General features: G+C 37.2%; 1 protein-coding gene across 6 annotated transcripts in view; it reads right to left on the bottom strand.

The window, feature by feature from the left end:
* The window catches only part of esrrga (estrogen-related receptor gamma a), a 72,182-nt gene that overhangs the window by 36,699 nt on the left and 19,192 nt on the right, over window positions 1-16,291 (bottom strand). For 4 of the 6 annotated variants that reach the window (XM_038291083.1, XM_038291086.1, XM_038291085.1 and 1 more), the window contains exons 3-4: window positions 14,219-14,643; window positions 8,072-8,200 (exon numbers count right to left, since the gene is read on the bottom strand). In XM_038291083.1, coding sequence (XP_038147011.1) covers window positions 8,072-8,200; window positions 14,219-14,643 — 554 coding nt within the window. The remainder of the gene's footprint in view (window positions 1-8,071; window positions 8,201-14,218; window positions 14,644-16,291) is intronic. The other 2 variants (XM_038291082.1, XM_038291084.1) reach the window with 1 other exon arrangement.

The raw sequence follows: 16,291 nt of genomic DNA, 5'->3' as shown, positions 1-16,291 counted from the left end.
CATGAGTTTTCAACTTACATTCCCTCCAACTCTAAGGAATAATCACACGTAAACAACTGTTTAGCTGTAACTTTAAAACTTTCTGAATTATTTCATCTTTAACCAATATTGTGCTACTTTTTTATCCTTCCTTCATACCGTTTTATAGGCACAACCACCAAAGTGCACCCACAAACACTGTGACAGTGATGAAGGTGAATCATTTCTATCGTGGGAATATTGCTGTCTGTCAATAGCGCCGATCTCCACTGATCACATCAGGATAGATTTTTTTTTACACTGCGCTGGCGTCACTCTGTATCAGCAAACGTCTGTGTGTGTGTGTTTGTGAACAGATGAAGGATTGCCATCGAAATGCCTTTGACACCTGAATGCACATGTAGGAGAAAGACAGAGGGGAGAGGAAAAGACAGAAGAGGATGGAAGGAAAAACAAAACACAGATTGATTTCAGATGGCCAATGACGATGGTGTGAGAATTGGGGTATAAATAGGAGTGAGAGTCGTGGGAAGGAGCACAAAGGGAGTAGATAGACAAGTAAAATGAATGAGTATTGGTAATCACAGCCTAAAGGGACTGTAGATAGTTTCTAAAAAGCAAATTGTTGGAGACAGAAGAAAACCACATACCGTATTTGTTTAAAGCTTCAACTTTCTTAGTCTTTCTCCAACCTTAAACTGTTTTGTTAGGTAAACTTAGTTGAGTTTAATATGTATTTTAAGCTGCACTGTGAATGTGATAACATAACTATTTTTGATGGGTGAGTGCAGTGGACAAGACAAATTCCCTTCAAATTTAGTCTGTCTATCTGTTACTTGTATTACTCGTGTCCAAGGACATAATCTGCTGTCTGCTGACATGTTAATATTGCTGGGACTCATCCTTTTCGCTGTGAAGCAGAAACCTTTCTAGCTTGGATAAAATGGTGAAATATATATCTGATGGAGACTAACCCTCAAATATAAGGTTAATAATGACAAATTATATAAGAATATAATTGTATAAATAGCAATGAAATGCATAGAAAGATACAAACAATGATTAGAGTGCAATTATTGTTTTAGACTGTAATCCAATGAAAGAGATAAAAGAAAAAAAAAGAAATGAGAAAAAATGTGTGCGGTGTCGTGCAGTGATGTTTGTTGAGACCATAACAGATCTGAACAGTGCTGCCTAAGGCAGTGGGCAGGTGGCTGTCACTAGAGTGTGAATTTGTAACAGTGTGTGAGTGAGATCAAGTAAAGTACCAGAATAAGTGTGATCTTCCTTGCCTTAACGGTCGTTGCTCATATGAGCTAATGAATATGTTACTTTACGTCATTTCTGAAATCTATTTTTAGTAGGGTCAGCATTTTAAGAAATGTGCCACAAATTTTCAAACATCAGGTCCTGTCAAATCTATGGAGTACACGTGTTGTTCAATCACAACCCGGTTCAGTAAAAATGCTTCTCTATTATGGTGAAGGCTTTAAAATTCATAGGTTTCTACTGTGTAAGATCACCAAACTTTTTGCTAAAGTCTTTCTCCAATTTACCGGACTACATTTTTCATGCAGGAACTAAATTTTCACCAGATATTTAGCTAATTGGTTGCACAGACGCTAGAGAGACACTCCAAGTATTCGATAAGCTTATAACTGGGTTGATATAACTTTTGGGATGAACAATTCAGCAAAAAGTGAAAATTACATATTTCTAAATTGTAATTTTCATCTGCAACAAATAAAAGTGCAGCATTGACTAATAAGTAACTCGTAAAGATGGTATCTTAACATTAAGAGATTCAACATAAAGATATCTAATTACATTTTTGTAAGCTACTGGAACATAAATGTATCAGAAGGAAGGGAATCTCCCAATGTGGGTGGAAGAGAAGGAAGGTGAACAACATTGTGATTGGGGCTAAATACATTCAAAATAACCTTACCTTTTGTTTTATCCATCTATTTACTGTGTGAGTGTTTCTGGTGGCAGTTTTGCCTGCTAAAATACGTCCCTTCTTTTCTTCTCAGAAAGAAAGTGTTTGTGAAAGAGAGCAGACCACTTAGGTCGTCACTCCATTTCCATTATCACTTCTTTCTAGTAGGGTTGCAACCAGATGCCAGTTGCACAATAACAAGCACTCATGCAGGACAGACACTGCAGAGCCAGATTTAGATACAAGTCTCCCATGGGGGAAACACCAGACGCCACCAGTTGTCTAGCGCCTCCTTTCTTTTGTTTTTCCCCGGCTCTTGCCTCCTTCCATCATCCACTTGCACATCTCTAGTTATTTTTACATTTAACTCACCTGTTACCTTACATTTGAATATGTATCAAAAATACGTTCCTAATTTTTCTCTGCATCAATGCATATTTAAAGGAATAATAAGGAAGATAAACCAAAGTCAAATTTTGTTGCTATCGATATGATTCTGCGCTTAGCCAACCATCTAAATCATGCAACCGTCTACATGGGTTCAGGCCAATGAGAGCGGATGCCAGCAATCAAGATCGCTGAGCTTTGAGAAGAGTTAATACGCACTATCACTACCAGCTGTATACACACACACGTAGCAACACTCACACAGACTGAGGCCTTCCACCTGATCTCACTCATTAGGTCTCAGAGGCTATGGGGAGTAGGGCCAAAGCTGGCACGAGGTGTTAATTTGTGTGTGCATACGTGCGTGTATGGGGCAAGGCGCCAAGGTTTAGATCTGCAGTCTGAGGACTTGTCCCTCTAGAAGCGCCACCATTTAAATCCAGCTGGCCATTTATGGCTTTATAAAGAAGAGGTACCGGTTTTCACAAAGTGTGACTGTTTATTCAGGATTCATCGTCACTGTCGCTGCTGAAGGGAGATATTGCTTTTTTCCCCCCAGTTTGAGCTTAATACTTGGTGCATAAATGTCCACCGAATACTGTTGGCTCTCTCTCTGTGCGTCTCTGCCAATTCCTTTTCATATTTACATCTCTAATCTATGTTTTCTAATCATGATAATTCTACAAATCCCAGCTGATGTTAAACATGTCATGTCTGTAATCCAGGCTGTGTTTGGAGTGTAAAAATATAATTGACATCACCAGTCCTGTTTGTATAGTTTTTACCTGCTACATCACTATTCTCTAATTCCCAGACTCTCAATAGATGCCAACCCCACCCCGATGACCTTTTGGTCTTCAGCTGACGCATCATTATGGCCCCATTAAAAATGGACAGCAAGCCATTGCCAGAGGGGCAGTTCTCATAATACAATAAGAACGTGTTTTAATTGTCTTGCTCTAGAAATTAGCTGCTGCATATTTGCGTCTGGGTTCCTTATGTTTGTTCCTTCATCACTGATCCCTTGTTTGTTGATTTACCGATTTACTTTCCTGCTCTTCCTCACATAGTGACTGTGTAAATACAGCACAAAGCTGGGTCAGCATAGTCATATATTGGGTGGGTTTTTTACAAGAACATTTATAGAGAGATATGTGCTCTAAGTTGGCTTCCTCACCCCGTGGCCTTTTGTTCTTCAGGTTCTGTTCTACACATGAGCACAAACTCACATTCTGTTCCTTACTGCCTCACTTGCTCTTCATCTCACCCTCTCTGTCTCCCAGGGCGACAAAGCTAATTTGAGGCAGATCTTGCCCTAAGGGGTAAACTGCGGCATCCACACACACATGCCTCCACGTCCTCCTCCCCACTCCACCCTGACCACTTTATCTTCACCTTTCTGCCGTGAGCTACCCCCTGACAACCACAGTTAGCACTGACGCTAACTGATCTAGCCACTTACCATCATCATCTATGCAATTTTCCAGCAACACTGTCAATACCAAGAGAAAAATGAAACACACCAACAAATGTTCAGAACTGAGTGTATTAAGGACTTCTGGTCAAATATAAAACCATTTGAACCAATCAAAATGAGAGAATGGCTTGACACGTAGTTAATGAAACTGATATAGTGTGTAGGAATACATTTTTTGATACATTGAAATTAATAATAAAAAAAAAAGCATAATGTGAAGATGGGAAACTTTGGATTTAGTAAAACTAATTTCAGTGAATTTTGCAAGCAATTGAAGAGGTTTTTTTTGAGAGATACCAATTTTTACAAAAGATTAACATCTTATATCTATGAAAAGGCAGTATTAAAACATGAGAAGCATAGAAGCCAAGACTAATAGTGATACACATTCCAGCTTTGAACAGTAGGAAATGTTTTTGTTAATGCATTTGATTAACTGTAGCTGGGTTTTGAGACAAAAAAAAAAAGAAGTCCTAGTTTATTGAGATTTAACACGTTAAGGTCTTGACCACAGTATAGAGTATTGCTTAGGTGACTTTCTTTTTTCCTAAGGCAATTTTCTGGGGTTGAAAAAAAAAAGGGAATTTGGAAAAAATGAACCTGTCTTTGTGTTTTTCTTTCCCGAACTATCCCCCTTAAAAATGTCTTAGGACTTTGCCCCAATAAACAATTTCTTTTAACTCCTGAGAATATTAAACTTTTGAAAGAGTTAGACTCTCTTTGAAGGACCTTTAACTTCTTATTCTAAAAATGTTTCTTTTTCCATAGCATGAAATTTTTATTAGCTACTTGTTTTATCTTGTTTGATTTATTTTGTTTTTCAAAACTCCAAAAAGTAGTTTTTAATGTCTTTGATAAATTAAATCCATTATAATCGTTTAATCGATTGATTAAAAAATACATTTCAAATTAATATCTATTAGCTCTTCACTTCTTTATATTTGTTATGATTAATCCCTGGGTTAGGTAAAGATTTGATCCCTTAGATAAAATAATTGTATTGATGTATCATATGACACATCCCTAGGCTAAATGAGAGTGATGATTGAATTAAAGCTGTTTCATATAACAATCCCCCAACATAAAAAGGTTTGTAGATTTTCCTAAACAGTTTTTGTAGCACCATGGTGGTGAGGTCAGACCTCTTTCCAAATGGTAGCACAATGAGAGGTGATGAATCTGTAAAAGCCTTAACTAACTGCAGAGCATGGTACGAACTAGAGATTTTCACAGCACACTGCTTTGTTGCAAAACGAGTCCCGAAATTATCACATTGGTGATCCTACTGTCATAGCTGAATGGATTATAAGCAAGTGCATGGCAATGCAGAAGACTTTTAAAAAGTGGAAACACTGTTTAGCTATGCTATACAATAAATCTATTGATATTTTCCAAAGGTCTAAGAAGAATTAAGATTGCAAAACAGAAAGTGGATATATCAGTTTTCCAAATGAGCTTTATTCATATGGAGAGTGGGACCCCTTGTATTAAATTCACACTCTGCACAACAAATGGGGTGGCTGTGGTCTGTCATGTTGATGTATAGATATGCAGCCTCATGTGTATGTGCATGATATATGTGTGTTGAGCAGGGAGGCAGTTGTAACAAAAGGCAGCTATTTGTTTGCCTGCTCTGGACAGAAACACATAAACACGTGTCCTTCACTTACATTCCTTCCTTTATCCAATAGAAAAAGAGGTCATTTTATGTTTTCGTATGTGTAAGATCTATTACCTCATGACTGTTAATTTTTTTTCTGTAGCTCCTCTTTGTGTCAGAACTACAATTTGACAAAATTGTTTATTTTAAAGCAGTCTAAATAAAAGGGTATTCTCTATCAAAACCAACATATTACTGTACATTTCTAAAGCATATTTCAATGGTATTGCTGTAACTTCTGCTGCCTTTTACAGTACATTGTTTGCAACTGATTTCAGGGTTAGCAGTGAATTGACAACATTCTTCTTAAAATTTTGGCTTTTTTTCACAAAAACAAAACCTTTATGTGCCAACAATAGGAAGAATCCTTATTTGAATTGATCTAGCAAAACTTTCATGGAATAAACTCAAACAGCTTTGGTAAGCTTCTGATAAGTTCTAAAAAATGAAATAAAATGATCTACTTTTGAGCAGAATTAAACTTTCTTTAAGAGTAAAAGTAGACACGACAAAAGGGAAGGTCATAGTGCTTTTCCTCTGAGTAGGAAATTTGACTTACATTCCCTTTAAACCTGAAACTTCTTGAAGGGGACATGATTTGCTTTCTGTATCCAGATCTTTTGGGGTCGGCTGTGACTTCACACACCTATATAGGTCTTGATCATTTTTAACCTTTTCTCACAATCTCTTTAAAAAAGAGAATTCGACTTTATGAAAATGCAGGCTTAGGCTGTCATTTTCTTCTGACAGATGAAGGAACTGTTAGAGATACATATAACACATGAAACAGGGTGTGTGTGTGTGGACTGGTTTTACAGTGGTGTGGGGACTTTTATCTGTTTACACAGTCACGTCATCAGGACCTATGTCATTATGGAGACCAAAATCCTGGTCCCCATATGGTAAAGTTCTGTTCTTGAGTTGGAGTTAGGGTTAGGGTCTGGGTTAGGCCATATAAAAGGAATGCAAGTTAATGAAATGTCCCCATAAGTCATCAAAACATGACAGGGTGTGTTTGGGTGATGGTGTGTGGTGTTTGAGGCATACACCAGATAGACCTCTAGAAATGAGACATAGGTTCTGCTATGTCAGATCAACTGGGAGAACAAATGCTATGACAGCAGCTTGTTAGAGAAATGTGTGTGTGTGTCTGCAAAAACAAAAAGCGAGACTGAGCAAACTAAGTTATTAGCAGTTACTGCAATTTGATCAGTATTATTAAAAGTAAAATGTTTATAGATTTTATTTGAATAAGACTACATAAGTGAGTAGTTAATTATGTAGGAACACAATGTAAATTATTTTAATGTTATGATGGATGGCAAACGAAAAACAGGATCAGGAAGAGAAAAATCATTTTGAGTGTTAAGAAGCGCTGGGAAAGATGAAGAGTAGAATGGATGTTGGGGGGGCTGGCATGGTGTCGGCAGAGGCACGCTCCCTGACCACTCTATGGAAGGGGGCGTAGGCCAGGTCTCCCATCAATTACAACCTTGACCCTTCTCTCCTCTCCTTCCTCGCCGTCTCGCACACACTTTCTGCCTCATTCAAACATCCTCCCCTGCTTCTCATCCTCTGCTCCTATAAATCAATCTCTTTCCCTCCCTCCCTCCCTGTCCCTCCTTCCCATCCCCAAAGGCTTCTCCCATCTTCCCCCTCCTTCTCTTCCTCGTTTTCTCTATCTACCCTCCTCATCATCTCTCACCACTCCTATGGATGTTTTCATCGCTGGAAGTGCAGTGGGAGTAGAAAGGTCAAAGGTGGGCATACAGGAGAGAGCGAAAGAGGCAAAAGGCAACAAGGGAATGTAAAAATGAGTGAGTGAGTGTATTTAATCAAAGTAGTGTTGGGCAGATAAAATCTATTGTTTTTGGCTTTATCTATCTCAGGGCAACTGGTGACATTCTTGGTTGTTGTTTTACCTTTCATCTTCTTCATGTAAATCACCGTCAAACAGCATAACATGTTTCTTGTGCAAACACACTGATATTTATACAGCCTAGTCCTGATCATTTAACACCAAATATCAACTCTAAACATAGATACAGGTGCTTTTAGATGTTGAGTTAGATAATAGCTCATGATATACAGGGTTAACAGGTAATACAACAGGAACTGGGAAAACAAGCAGAAAGCCCTTTATTAGGAAAAGATTTATTACCACATGTGTAACGGGCAGGATTGTTTGATTTCAGCTATACTCACTGATGTCTTAAGGTGTCATTTTCAAGAAATGCATGTATATACAGTAGACCAAAGCTAAATGATTTACATATGTAAACTTAGGTTAGGCATAAATATTTGAACTATTTTATTGGCAAAACTGTTTTTTGTTTAAGTTAAGCTCATGGAACTGACAGATCTTAAGGTAAAGATGATATATTTTCATATTGAGGTCAGAGACAATAATTACTGACAGACAATATTGCTTTCATAGCCTTCTTTGTTCAATCTTAAACCAGGAATGTTTATCCTCTTGCAAATTTCTATTTGAGTTAGAGTATGATTAAAAGAGCTAAAATTAGTATTTTTAAATCTAGAGTCAGTGTATCAGCTGTCAACTCTTAACTTTAGCTTCAGTATAAATTCAGAACATATATCAAGTTAACAGAAAATGGTAAGAAGAGACCTTTTCCCTTACCCTCCCTCAGCATGCCCACAGTCAGACACTTCATAAAGCGGCAGGCCTGGCATGACTTGCGTCTCCTCTTGGTGATCTCACACTCGTTGGTGGCGGGACAGCTGTACTCAATGTTGCCTGTGGCATGCAGACAGGTTGCAGAAACAAAGAGCAGTTTGATTGCAGTTAGAAAACTTCAACAGAGACAGACATACATGCAAGTTAAAATATGCCATGGAACCACAGCATGTAGATTACGAAAAACAAAACTTAAAGAAAAGTTGTAGATAAACCAGTGTATAAATAGTGTACAAATGTCTGTGTATATGTAGACACACTTTAACAATAAACCTGGGGTTTTAAAGAGAAATTAGGTAATTGTTGGCGTGATGGTTAATTTAAACACATCACTGTTGAAGATTTATTTTTCTTTTAGCAATACTAATCCTTGAGAATTAATTTTGCAAGTTCTTGATAAAAGTGTTTAATATGGATAAGTTACTGTAAGGCTGCATGACTGTAAAAAAGGATGTGAAACGCAATAGAACAGCTGATTTTTATACGAATATTGATGTTGTGACATCAATATTGAACAGGACCACAGTTGAATACATCACCTCTTTCATAGTGTTCGCCCCCTTTTTAGGTGACTGCATGCTAACCAAGATTTTTAATTCTGCCAATCAATTTTAAAGAAATATTTCTCCTTAACTTCCACATAAGCCAATAATTATATATTTTTGATAATATATAACTGCATTAGAAGTTAATTTAAATAAAAAGATTAGGCTTATTTATCACTGAAATTTAAAGCACAGTATTTTATGTTTAAATGTTCATAAAGAAGTCCTAATAATAATTTATAGGGGTGGAATTTAATAGGTTTTCGTCTTCCTACTCACTTTTGAGCTCAATGAATTGTATAACATATCCACTGGTTAAATTAACTTATTTATTAATTTGTTTGTGGTGACATGCTCAAAATGAACGACGACATAAAAAAAAATCATAAAAAAGGCCAAACTTCAGTCACAAATAACCTTATCATAACTCTCTCTATAGGTTGAACCCCTCATTGTTGCATGGTCAATGTTCTACCAGTTCCCCTTGTTTCATTTTATTTTGAAGGCTTGTTAAAGATTATGTGTATGGTAGGTCAAGCCACAGCTGTAAATTAAATACAGAGGCTGTAATAGCTCTGTTAATAGATTTTTTTGAGTATTTTTATCTCTAAAAACATTTGAATATTATATCACAATAAAGAATTGTTTTCTTAGTGTAAAGCTGAACCAATCATGGTAGTCCTTAAATAATTTTAGCTTAATTTGATAATACCATTCACATTTTACACCCAGTTGGAATAAACTGAAACAAACTTGTTACTTGGCAGTTTTCATGTATCTGCAGCAGTAGACATGTAAGCATATTAAACAGAATAAAGTTATCTTCTCCTCTCATTCCAGCCTGACAGCTACAGTACTCCAGCAGACCCACACATCTCCCACTGAAACAGAGTAAACAGTGATTACTATTGACTGCTGCAGCAGAGTGGATGTTTTCTCATTACTGGACTGATTAAGAAGCTAGTTAGCTTTGGAAAAGGCTAAATGCCCAAACACTTCCTAATGGGTAACAAGACACTCATTAATTGGCCCTGTTAGTTAAAAGGCTAAACACTCTAAATGCTGACAGAACTACAGTCTAATGGATGCTGCTAATGGGACTAGTTAGCCCACACCCAGCATTTAGAAGCTGATCTTACAGGAAGACTAGATTAATTCTTGCAGTTAAGAGGGACACTTCCCGTGCAGTAAGGCTAAATGTGCTAATGATATGGAATCTGCATGGACTAATGGGCACTGAGGAAAAAGCCTGGCACTTTCAAAGAAACAGGCAAGCTGTGAGTGCTGAACACTTAAAGAAGACACTCTTAAAGCTGAGAGGGTTGAGAATGCATACATTATATAATGCCTTCCATACATACATACATAAATATATATATATATATATATATATATATATATATATATATATATATATATATATATATATATATATATATATATATATATATAAAATAGTACGACAGGATCTTTAATTTTATTTTAATGCATGCCTAAATGTCTCTTAGTAAACAGAATAAAAGTTAGTATTAGAAATGTTATTCTCTATTTCTGAGTGAAAAAGTTTTTATGCACCTCCCACATGTGATGTTTGCATCACAACTTGAATAACACAATTTAAGATAAGGAATTGTGATATGCAGCTTTTTAATAATGATATTTTGTAATATTTACTATGATGCCAAAACAGACTTTCAAAATTAGCAATATGTGAGTCATTGCATGCAGTCTGAAACCCTGGAGTATAAACTCTCTAGTAATGAAATCAAACTCTTTCTTATTACATCCGTTACATTAAGGTTGAGTAAACACTAACTGAATCTAATCAGATTTTAAAATGCATTCATATTTACTGAAGATATTATGGAATTAGCAACGGAAAGAGTATTAGATTACAATACTGTTCACCACTTTTTTTCTTCTGATAATAAAAACTGCTGTGATAATTTCTAATTCCTTATTTAAACAGGTTAGAAATAAAAAATACAACGATGTGACTATAGCCAAGAGATGCAAACATTAACCCTCATTGTTTCACCACTAAATAAAGTAAGTATTAAGGAAAACGACCCAAACAGTTAGTATTGAATAATCTAAAAAGTCTTTATGAATATTGAGTTCTTTAGATTTCTAGTAATAATGTTTCTCAGCTGGTCCTTTACTATATCCCTCCTCCGTTTTCGTTTTTCTTGCCCTCGTCCATCTTCTGTCTGAGCGTTTGCTTTTCTGTTGCCGTTTCATAGCCCCACACCTCCATCTCTCATCCATTGCCCTCCTCTACTTTCCCCTTTATCCCTCTTTCTCAATAAGGGAGTGATAGATGCAGGTTGTCAGGTGTTACTGGACTAAAGCCACAGAAACAGCAGCTGCCAGAGCCACTTCCTCCACACTGCGACACACACGTGCAAAAGCACGCCAGCCCACACATAGCACTAATTCCTTCCTACATCCATGTGCCCAGTTCATCCTCCCCCTTCTCCTTCGTTGCCCACATTCCTTTCCTCATTTTATTGTTTATCTGCCCCTATCCCTTCCTCTCCCTACACCATGCTCTCCTCCCTGTCCAGCTGGAGGTGTTTTTTTGGTGATTACCTGTGGTTTTATTGGCTAATGGGTTGAAACACACCAATATGTCTGCCACTACCCATCTGAGGCTGGCCCTGCTTTCCTGCCAGGACAAACAAACCAACACACACACAGCAGGAACATGTGCCCAGACGTGCACATAAACCTTAGCTCATTTACATTTGGATGAACCCTCGGACGTGCAGCCCACACAGACACACAAGATTCACTCTGTCTGCACTGAGTAACAAAAGGAAATATCACAAACCACTTGTTTTATGCATTTATAAATGCTTTTTGATCAATTCTTTCAAGTGACTGGTCAAGAAAAGTTTATGAAACCTAGTTTTAAAAATGTCAAAAGTGGGTTAATTTCTTCTAAAAACCTCTCATCCTTTGCATCATCAAATTATTATATTACAATATACTTTTACTTAAATTTCACTTAAATCCTATTAATTCTGTCTTTAAAAGTCTTAAATAAATGATATTCTTCCCTCTGTACGGGTAAAATATAGACTATATTGGAAGAATAAAAAAACAGGGCAGTGAAAATAAGATCTCTACACTAAAGCAAAGCTATTCTTGCAGCCCTTAAGGATCATACCCAAAAAGAAGATCTATTAACAGAGCTACTACAGCCTCTGTATTTTCTTCACAGCTGTTTCCTGACCTACCATACATGTAATCTTTAACAAGCCTTCTAAATAAAATGAAACAAGGGGAACTGGTAGAACATTTGACCCTGCAACAATGAGGGGTTAAACCTATAGAGAGTCATGACAAGGTTATGTGTGACTACCTATTCATGTACGTATGTGCAGGCTTTGCCTCTGCAGCTGGAGCTTGTGTGTGCATGTTGGTGTTTTTGCTTTTATCTTCGTGTGCTGAGAACTGATAGGAATTTAACTGTGCCCTTATGTCATCCCATAATAAACGCATCATCTCCAGGTAGCTGTGGCCATGTCGCATGTGAGACGACACCCCACCCACAGTCTACTCTCTTTGGTTTCAACGGGAAAGCTGCTTATCAGAGGCAAAGCAAGGCGAGCACAGACAGTTCAATGGATTAAAAAGCAGATAGATAAACCCTGCCTAAGATGACTGACTGACTGAATCCATAATTGGTAGCTGGTTATTGCAAAGGTAAACAAAGGGACGAGACTACTATCCTGTCAAAAGGGATCCATTAGTTTAAAAAAAGTTTTTATTCATTTATTTATTTTATTTGCTGATTAAATTTGGTAGAATGAAGCTAATCTAACTAAATGTGATTTAATCCGCTATGATCTAAAACAAGACTGTTATTTGCATAAATGTTTCTTCACTTAAAAAAAGTACCTTAGCATACCTGTACAGTATGAAGTAAATTCAAACCATTTTGAGCATAAGTCCTGCAGTGTTAAAAAAAAAAATATGTGAAATCCTATTTTATAATCTACATATCCTAAATATATAATTATTGGTTCAATAGTAAATAAAAAAAACATCTACTTACTTACCATGCGAATGATTGATTAATGAGAATTTTAAATAAAAAAGGTTTGATCAAGTCGCAGGTTACTCTGTTTGATGCTTCAACTTGATTTATTTGTTATTCGACCAAGAAACTTTTACTTCTGATATATATTAACATGAGAAAAAGTTGTTAGAATACTACTTCTGATACAATATCAGAAATTATAGCTTAAAGAATGCAGACTAAAACTATGCAGACGGCTCTCATCACATTTAAACGGTGTTAGAATTTGTTACATTTTCATTTTAGAGATGGAACATTTTAAGCTATTTTTGATAAACTTTAAAACCCATAAAGGTGAGAAACATCTCTTGGTTATGATAATGAACTAAAATAAACAGTGTGAAGCAATCTATTACTATTACAAACTTTATCTTTCGAACAGCCTGTCTGAAATATTCGTCTTCCTGGGTTTGCTTTTAAAAAATCTGAAAAATATTATCCTTTAATCATACTTTAAGAATAATTTTATCCTTAATAGGCTACAGTTAAACCCAACATAACCATGGCTAATATAGAATAAAGAAAACTGCAGTGTAATGTCTAAATACCTGTGCATTTTCCGCAATCATGTGGGCCCTAACAAGACATAAGCAGCGGATTACAGAGCCTAATTCCTGGAGCTCTTCTCATCATGTGGATTATTGCTCAATCCTGTCTTTACTCTACCCCCTTGCGTGGACTTTTGACCCGTTGACATGACCCCTGCCCTTCCTCTGACATTGTGTTATCTCCTAGAAAACAGGCATATACCAAACTCACTCCTGCCATGAGCAGCTAGATCTGGGAATGCAAGCACTCCCAGGAAATTGTTTAGCTGTTGATAAAGGAGAGGTCAAGGTTGTGGTTGAAACTGGGCAGTGGTGTTAAGCTGATGATGTGTATATTACTATATCTTCAGTGTGTTATTGCAGTATAAGATCAAAACATAAATGGCTGGAGAGGGAGAAGAGGCCTCGGTGCCATGGAGGCTATAAAGGATATGCATTTTAGGCATAAGCATTTTTCTGATTATCTAACTCTTATCAGGTGTTTGCATGATTACAGATGCATATGTAAGTTAGTTTCATATTCAAGGTTCGTATTAGAGTAATTAATTGTAGAAACAACAAAGTCCTTAAAGGACCAAGCTTTCATATTTAGATACTATAAACATTTTTGACAGGTTGTTTTTCCCCTATATAAAGAATTTAATTATGCCTAGATGTTTACATTTAGTAAGTATCTAGTATATAAAGTATAAATTAGAGCCAAAACTTATTTCTAAAAAAAATGCAAAAATGTTGCAATTCCCCATCAGATATGTCACATGGTCACTCAGACCACGACGAGGTAAAGACTGATGGGTATAAAACTGTTTGAGGAAAATTTTCATAAGACAAAAAAGAAAAAAGGTAATGATCTAAATATTAGTACAGGAAATATTCTAAATATGAAATAGAAGCCAACCTTGAATGGTGCGTTTGAAAAAAGCCTTGCATGCCTCGCATGATGCAACTCCATAATGGTACCCTGATGCAATGTCCCCGCACACCAGACACAACCTCTTCGGCATGGAATTCAACATGTACTCGCACTTAATTTGTGAATCTTCTCCAATTGTTGATGAACAGTCCTCATAACGTTTCGATCCGGGCCCTCCAGCAGGTCCCAGGGGTCCTGTGTTGGTACCGTAAAGACTTGGGGAGTCCAAGCCATTGGGGTGGCCGTTCATTGTGGATGAGTAGGAGCCAGAGGCGTCACTGGAGCCGCCAGGGGAGTGATGGTTTAGACTGTCAGTCAGAGAGGCAGGACTTGATGGTTCAGTCTTTATGTAAGAAGACGGACAATTCGACTCTAGGTGGCGCTCCTTACTGGACATTCTGCAGAGAAGCCTAAAGAAAGGAGATGGACATACGATACGAGAAAGAGAAGATAAGTCCAATTATAAATTCTAATCTTAAAAACAAATAAAAAAAACAACCAAAATCTTTAACATTCAGTTAAGTCCACATTAGCAAATACATACATTTATATTTAAAAAGAAAACAAGTAAAAAACAACAACAAAAAAACGATAGATAATTTTAAAAAATCCTGTGTTGGAGAGCAGAGAAGAATTTTTATAGCAGCATATCTTCACACAGCCACATTCACATGCTCAGGGGTGAGGTCATCCGTCACTCTCAAGTCAATAGCAGCTTGTTCAACATGAAGGTAATCAGTAAGCAGCCCCTCTGACACTCAGTCATCCCAGAGACAGGCCATACACACAGACACAGATGCATACACAGCCACATTAAGGCACGCTCACATACTGGTAGAAAAACAAAAAAACACAGACAGTGTACATATTGGAGAAAACGGGAGCAGGCTGATCAGCATCACTTTATGATCAAAGTCCCCTCATCATCTCTTGTACTGTGTCTGTCTTACTTTTCTTGGTTTTCCTTCCTTTTGTCCCTAAGGAGGCAGGCTGGTGTCTTGTTAATGGCAGTTGTAATTAACAGCTATCTTCACTCTGTCCATATCTTTCCATCCGTGCCTTTGTCTACCTTACTATCTATCTGTCTATCTCCCTATCACTTCCCATTCAGCACCATCTCTCTTTCTCTGCCCTCTCCCTCGCCTTCTCTTTCTCTTCACATTACTAGTCTCTGTCCCTCTAACCCTGCCCTCCCTCCCCTCACTCTCTTTCATTGTTAAAGGCAGAAAGCACAAAAGGGGTTTTTAATTAAGGCAGGATGCTGCTAAACGAGGGACTTCTAAAGTCCAGTCGGCCTGTAAAAGATCCTCATCCCACTGGGACCCATAAAACACAGACAGCGCTCCGACGGAAAATGGAGAGCTGCTCAGGTGGGGTAGTGGTGAATGAATACAGACAGGAAGAGAGACAAGCAGAAGAATAAAATCAGCAGGAGCTATAAGCATATTTTTTAATTTTTCAGCAGAACAAGATATATCTCCCTGAAAATTAAAAATTAAATAAACATTTTTTTTCTTTTGCTTAAAGGGTATAACAATCAGATGTCTGATTAGTCCTTTCAATCTTTTTGATAGTGTATTTTATTCCACTCCCATCCTGCAAGCATAACTGATTATTTCTGTATTTGTGGCATACACCAATGTTTATAAATCCATTTATCTAACACTAATGTAGGCCTTACGTTTAAAAAGGGTATGGAAACAAATCAAGCCTGTTGAAAGTAGCAAAGACATAGAAAGAGAGCTCATAAAGACATGAAGTGCTAGAAAAAGAGAAAAGAGAGACACAGTGGAAACAAGTGACAGGAAGAAATGCAACGACACAAAGTTGTCTGCGCTTCAATTGGGGAACTGAAAACAGCAGCGGCAGGAAAAAGCGACTAGACTCATTTAAGTAGATGATGTGGTGGCAATGATTTAATCTCTCCTTTTCCCGTCTTAATGCTCTTTTGTCCCCCTTCCTTTTCCACTGTCAATCCCTCTGAGTACCATTAAGCAAAAGAGTTTAAGTGCCAAAAGATCTCTTTCCATTCTCCATCCCAGTCCCTCTTTTCCTCTA

This window comes from Cyprinodon tularosa, unplaced genomic scaffold (assembly GCF_016077235.1).
Source record: "Cyprinodon tularosa strain WSP-4 unplaced genomic scaffold, ASM1607723v1 ctg293, whole genome shotgun sequence".
Taxonomy (NCBI): Eukaryota; Metazoa; Chordata; class Actinopteri; order Cyprinodontiformes; family Cyprinodontidae; genus Cyprinodon; species Cyprinodon tularosa.
This window is presented reverse-complemented; position numbering and strand designations above follow the sequence as displayed.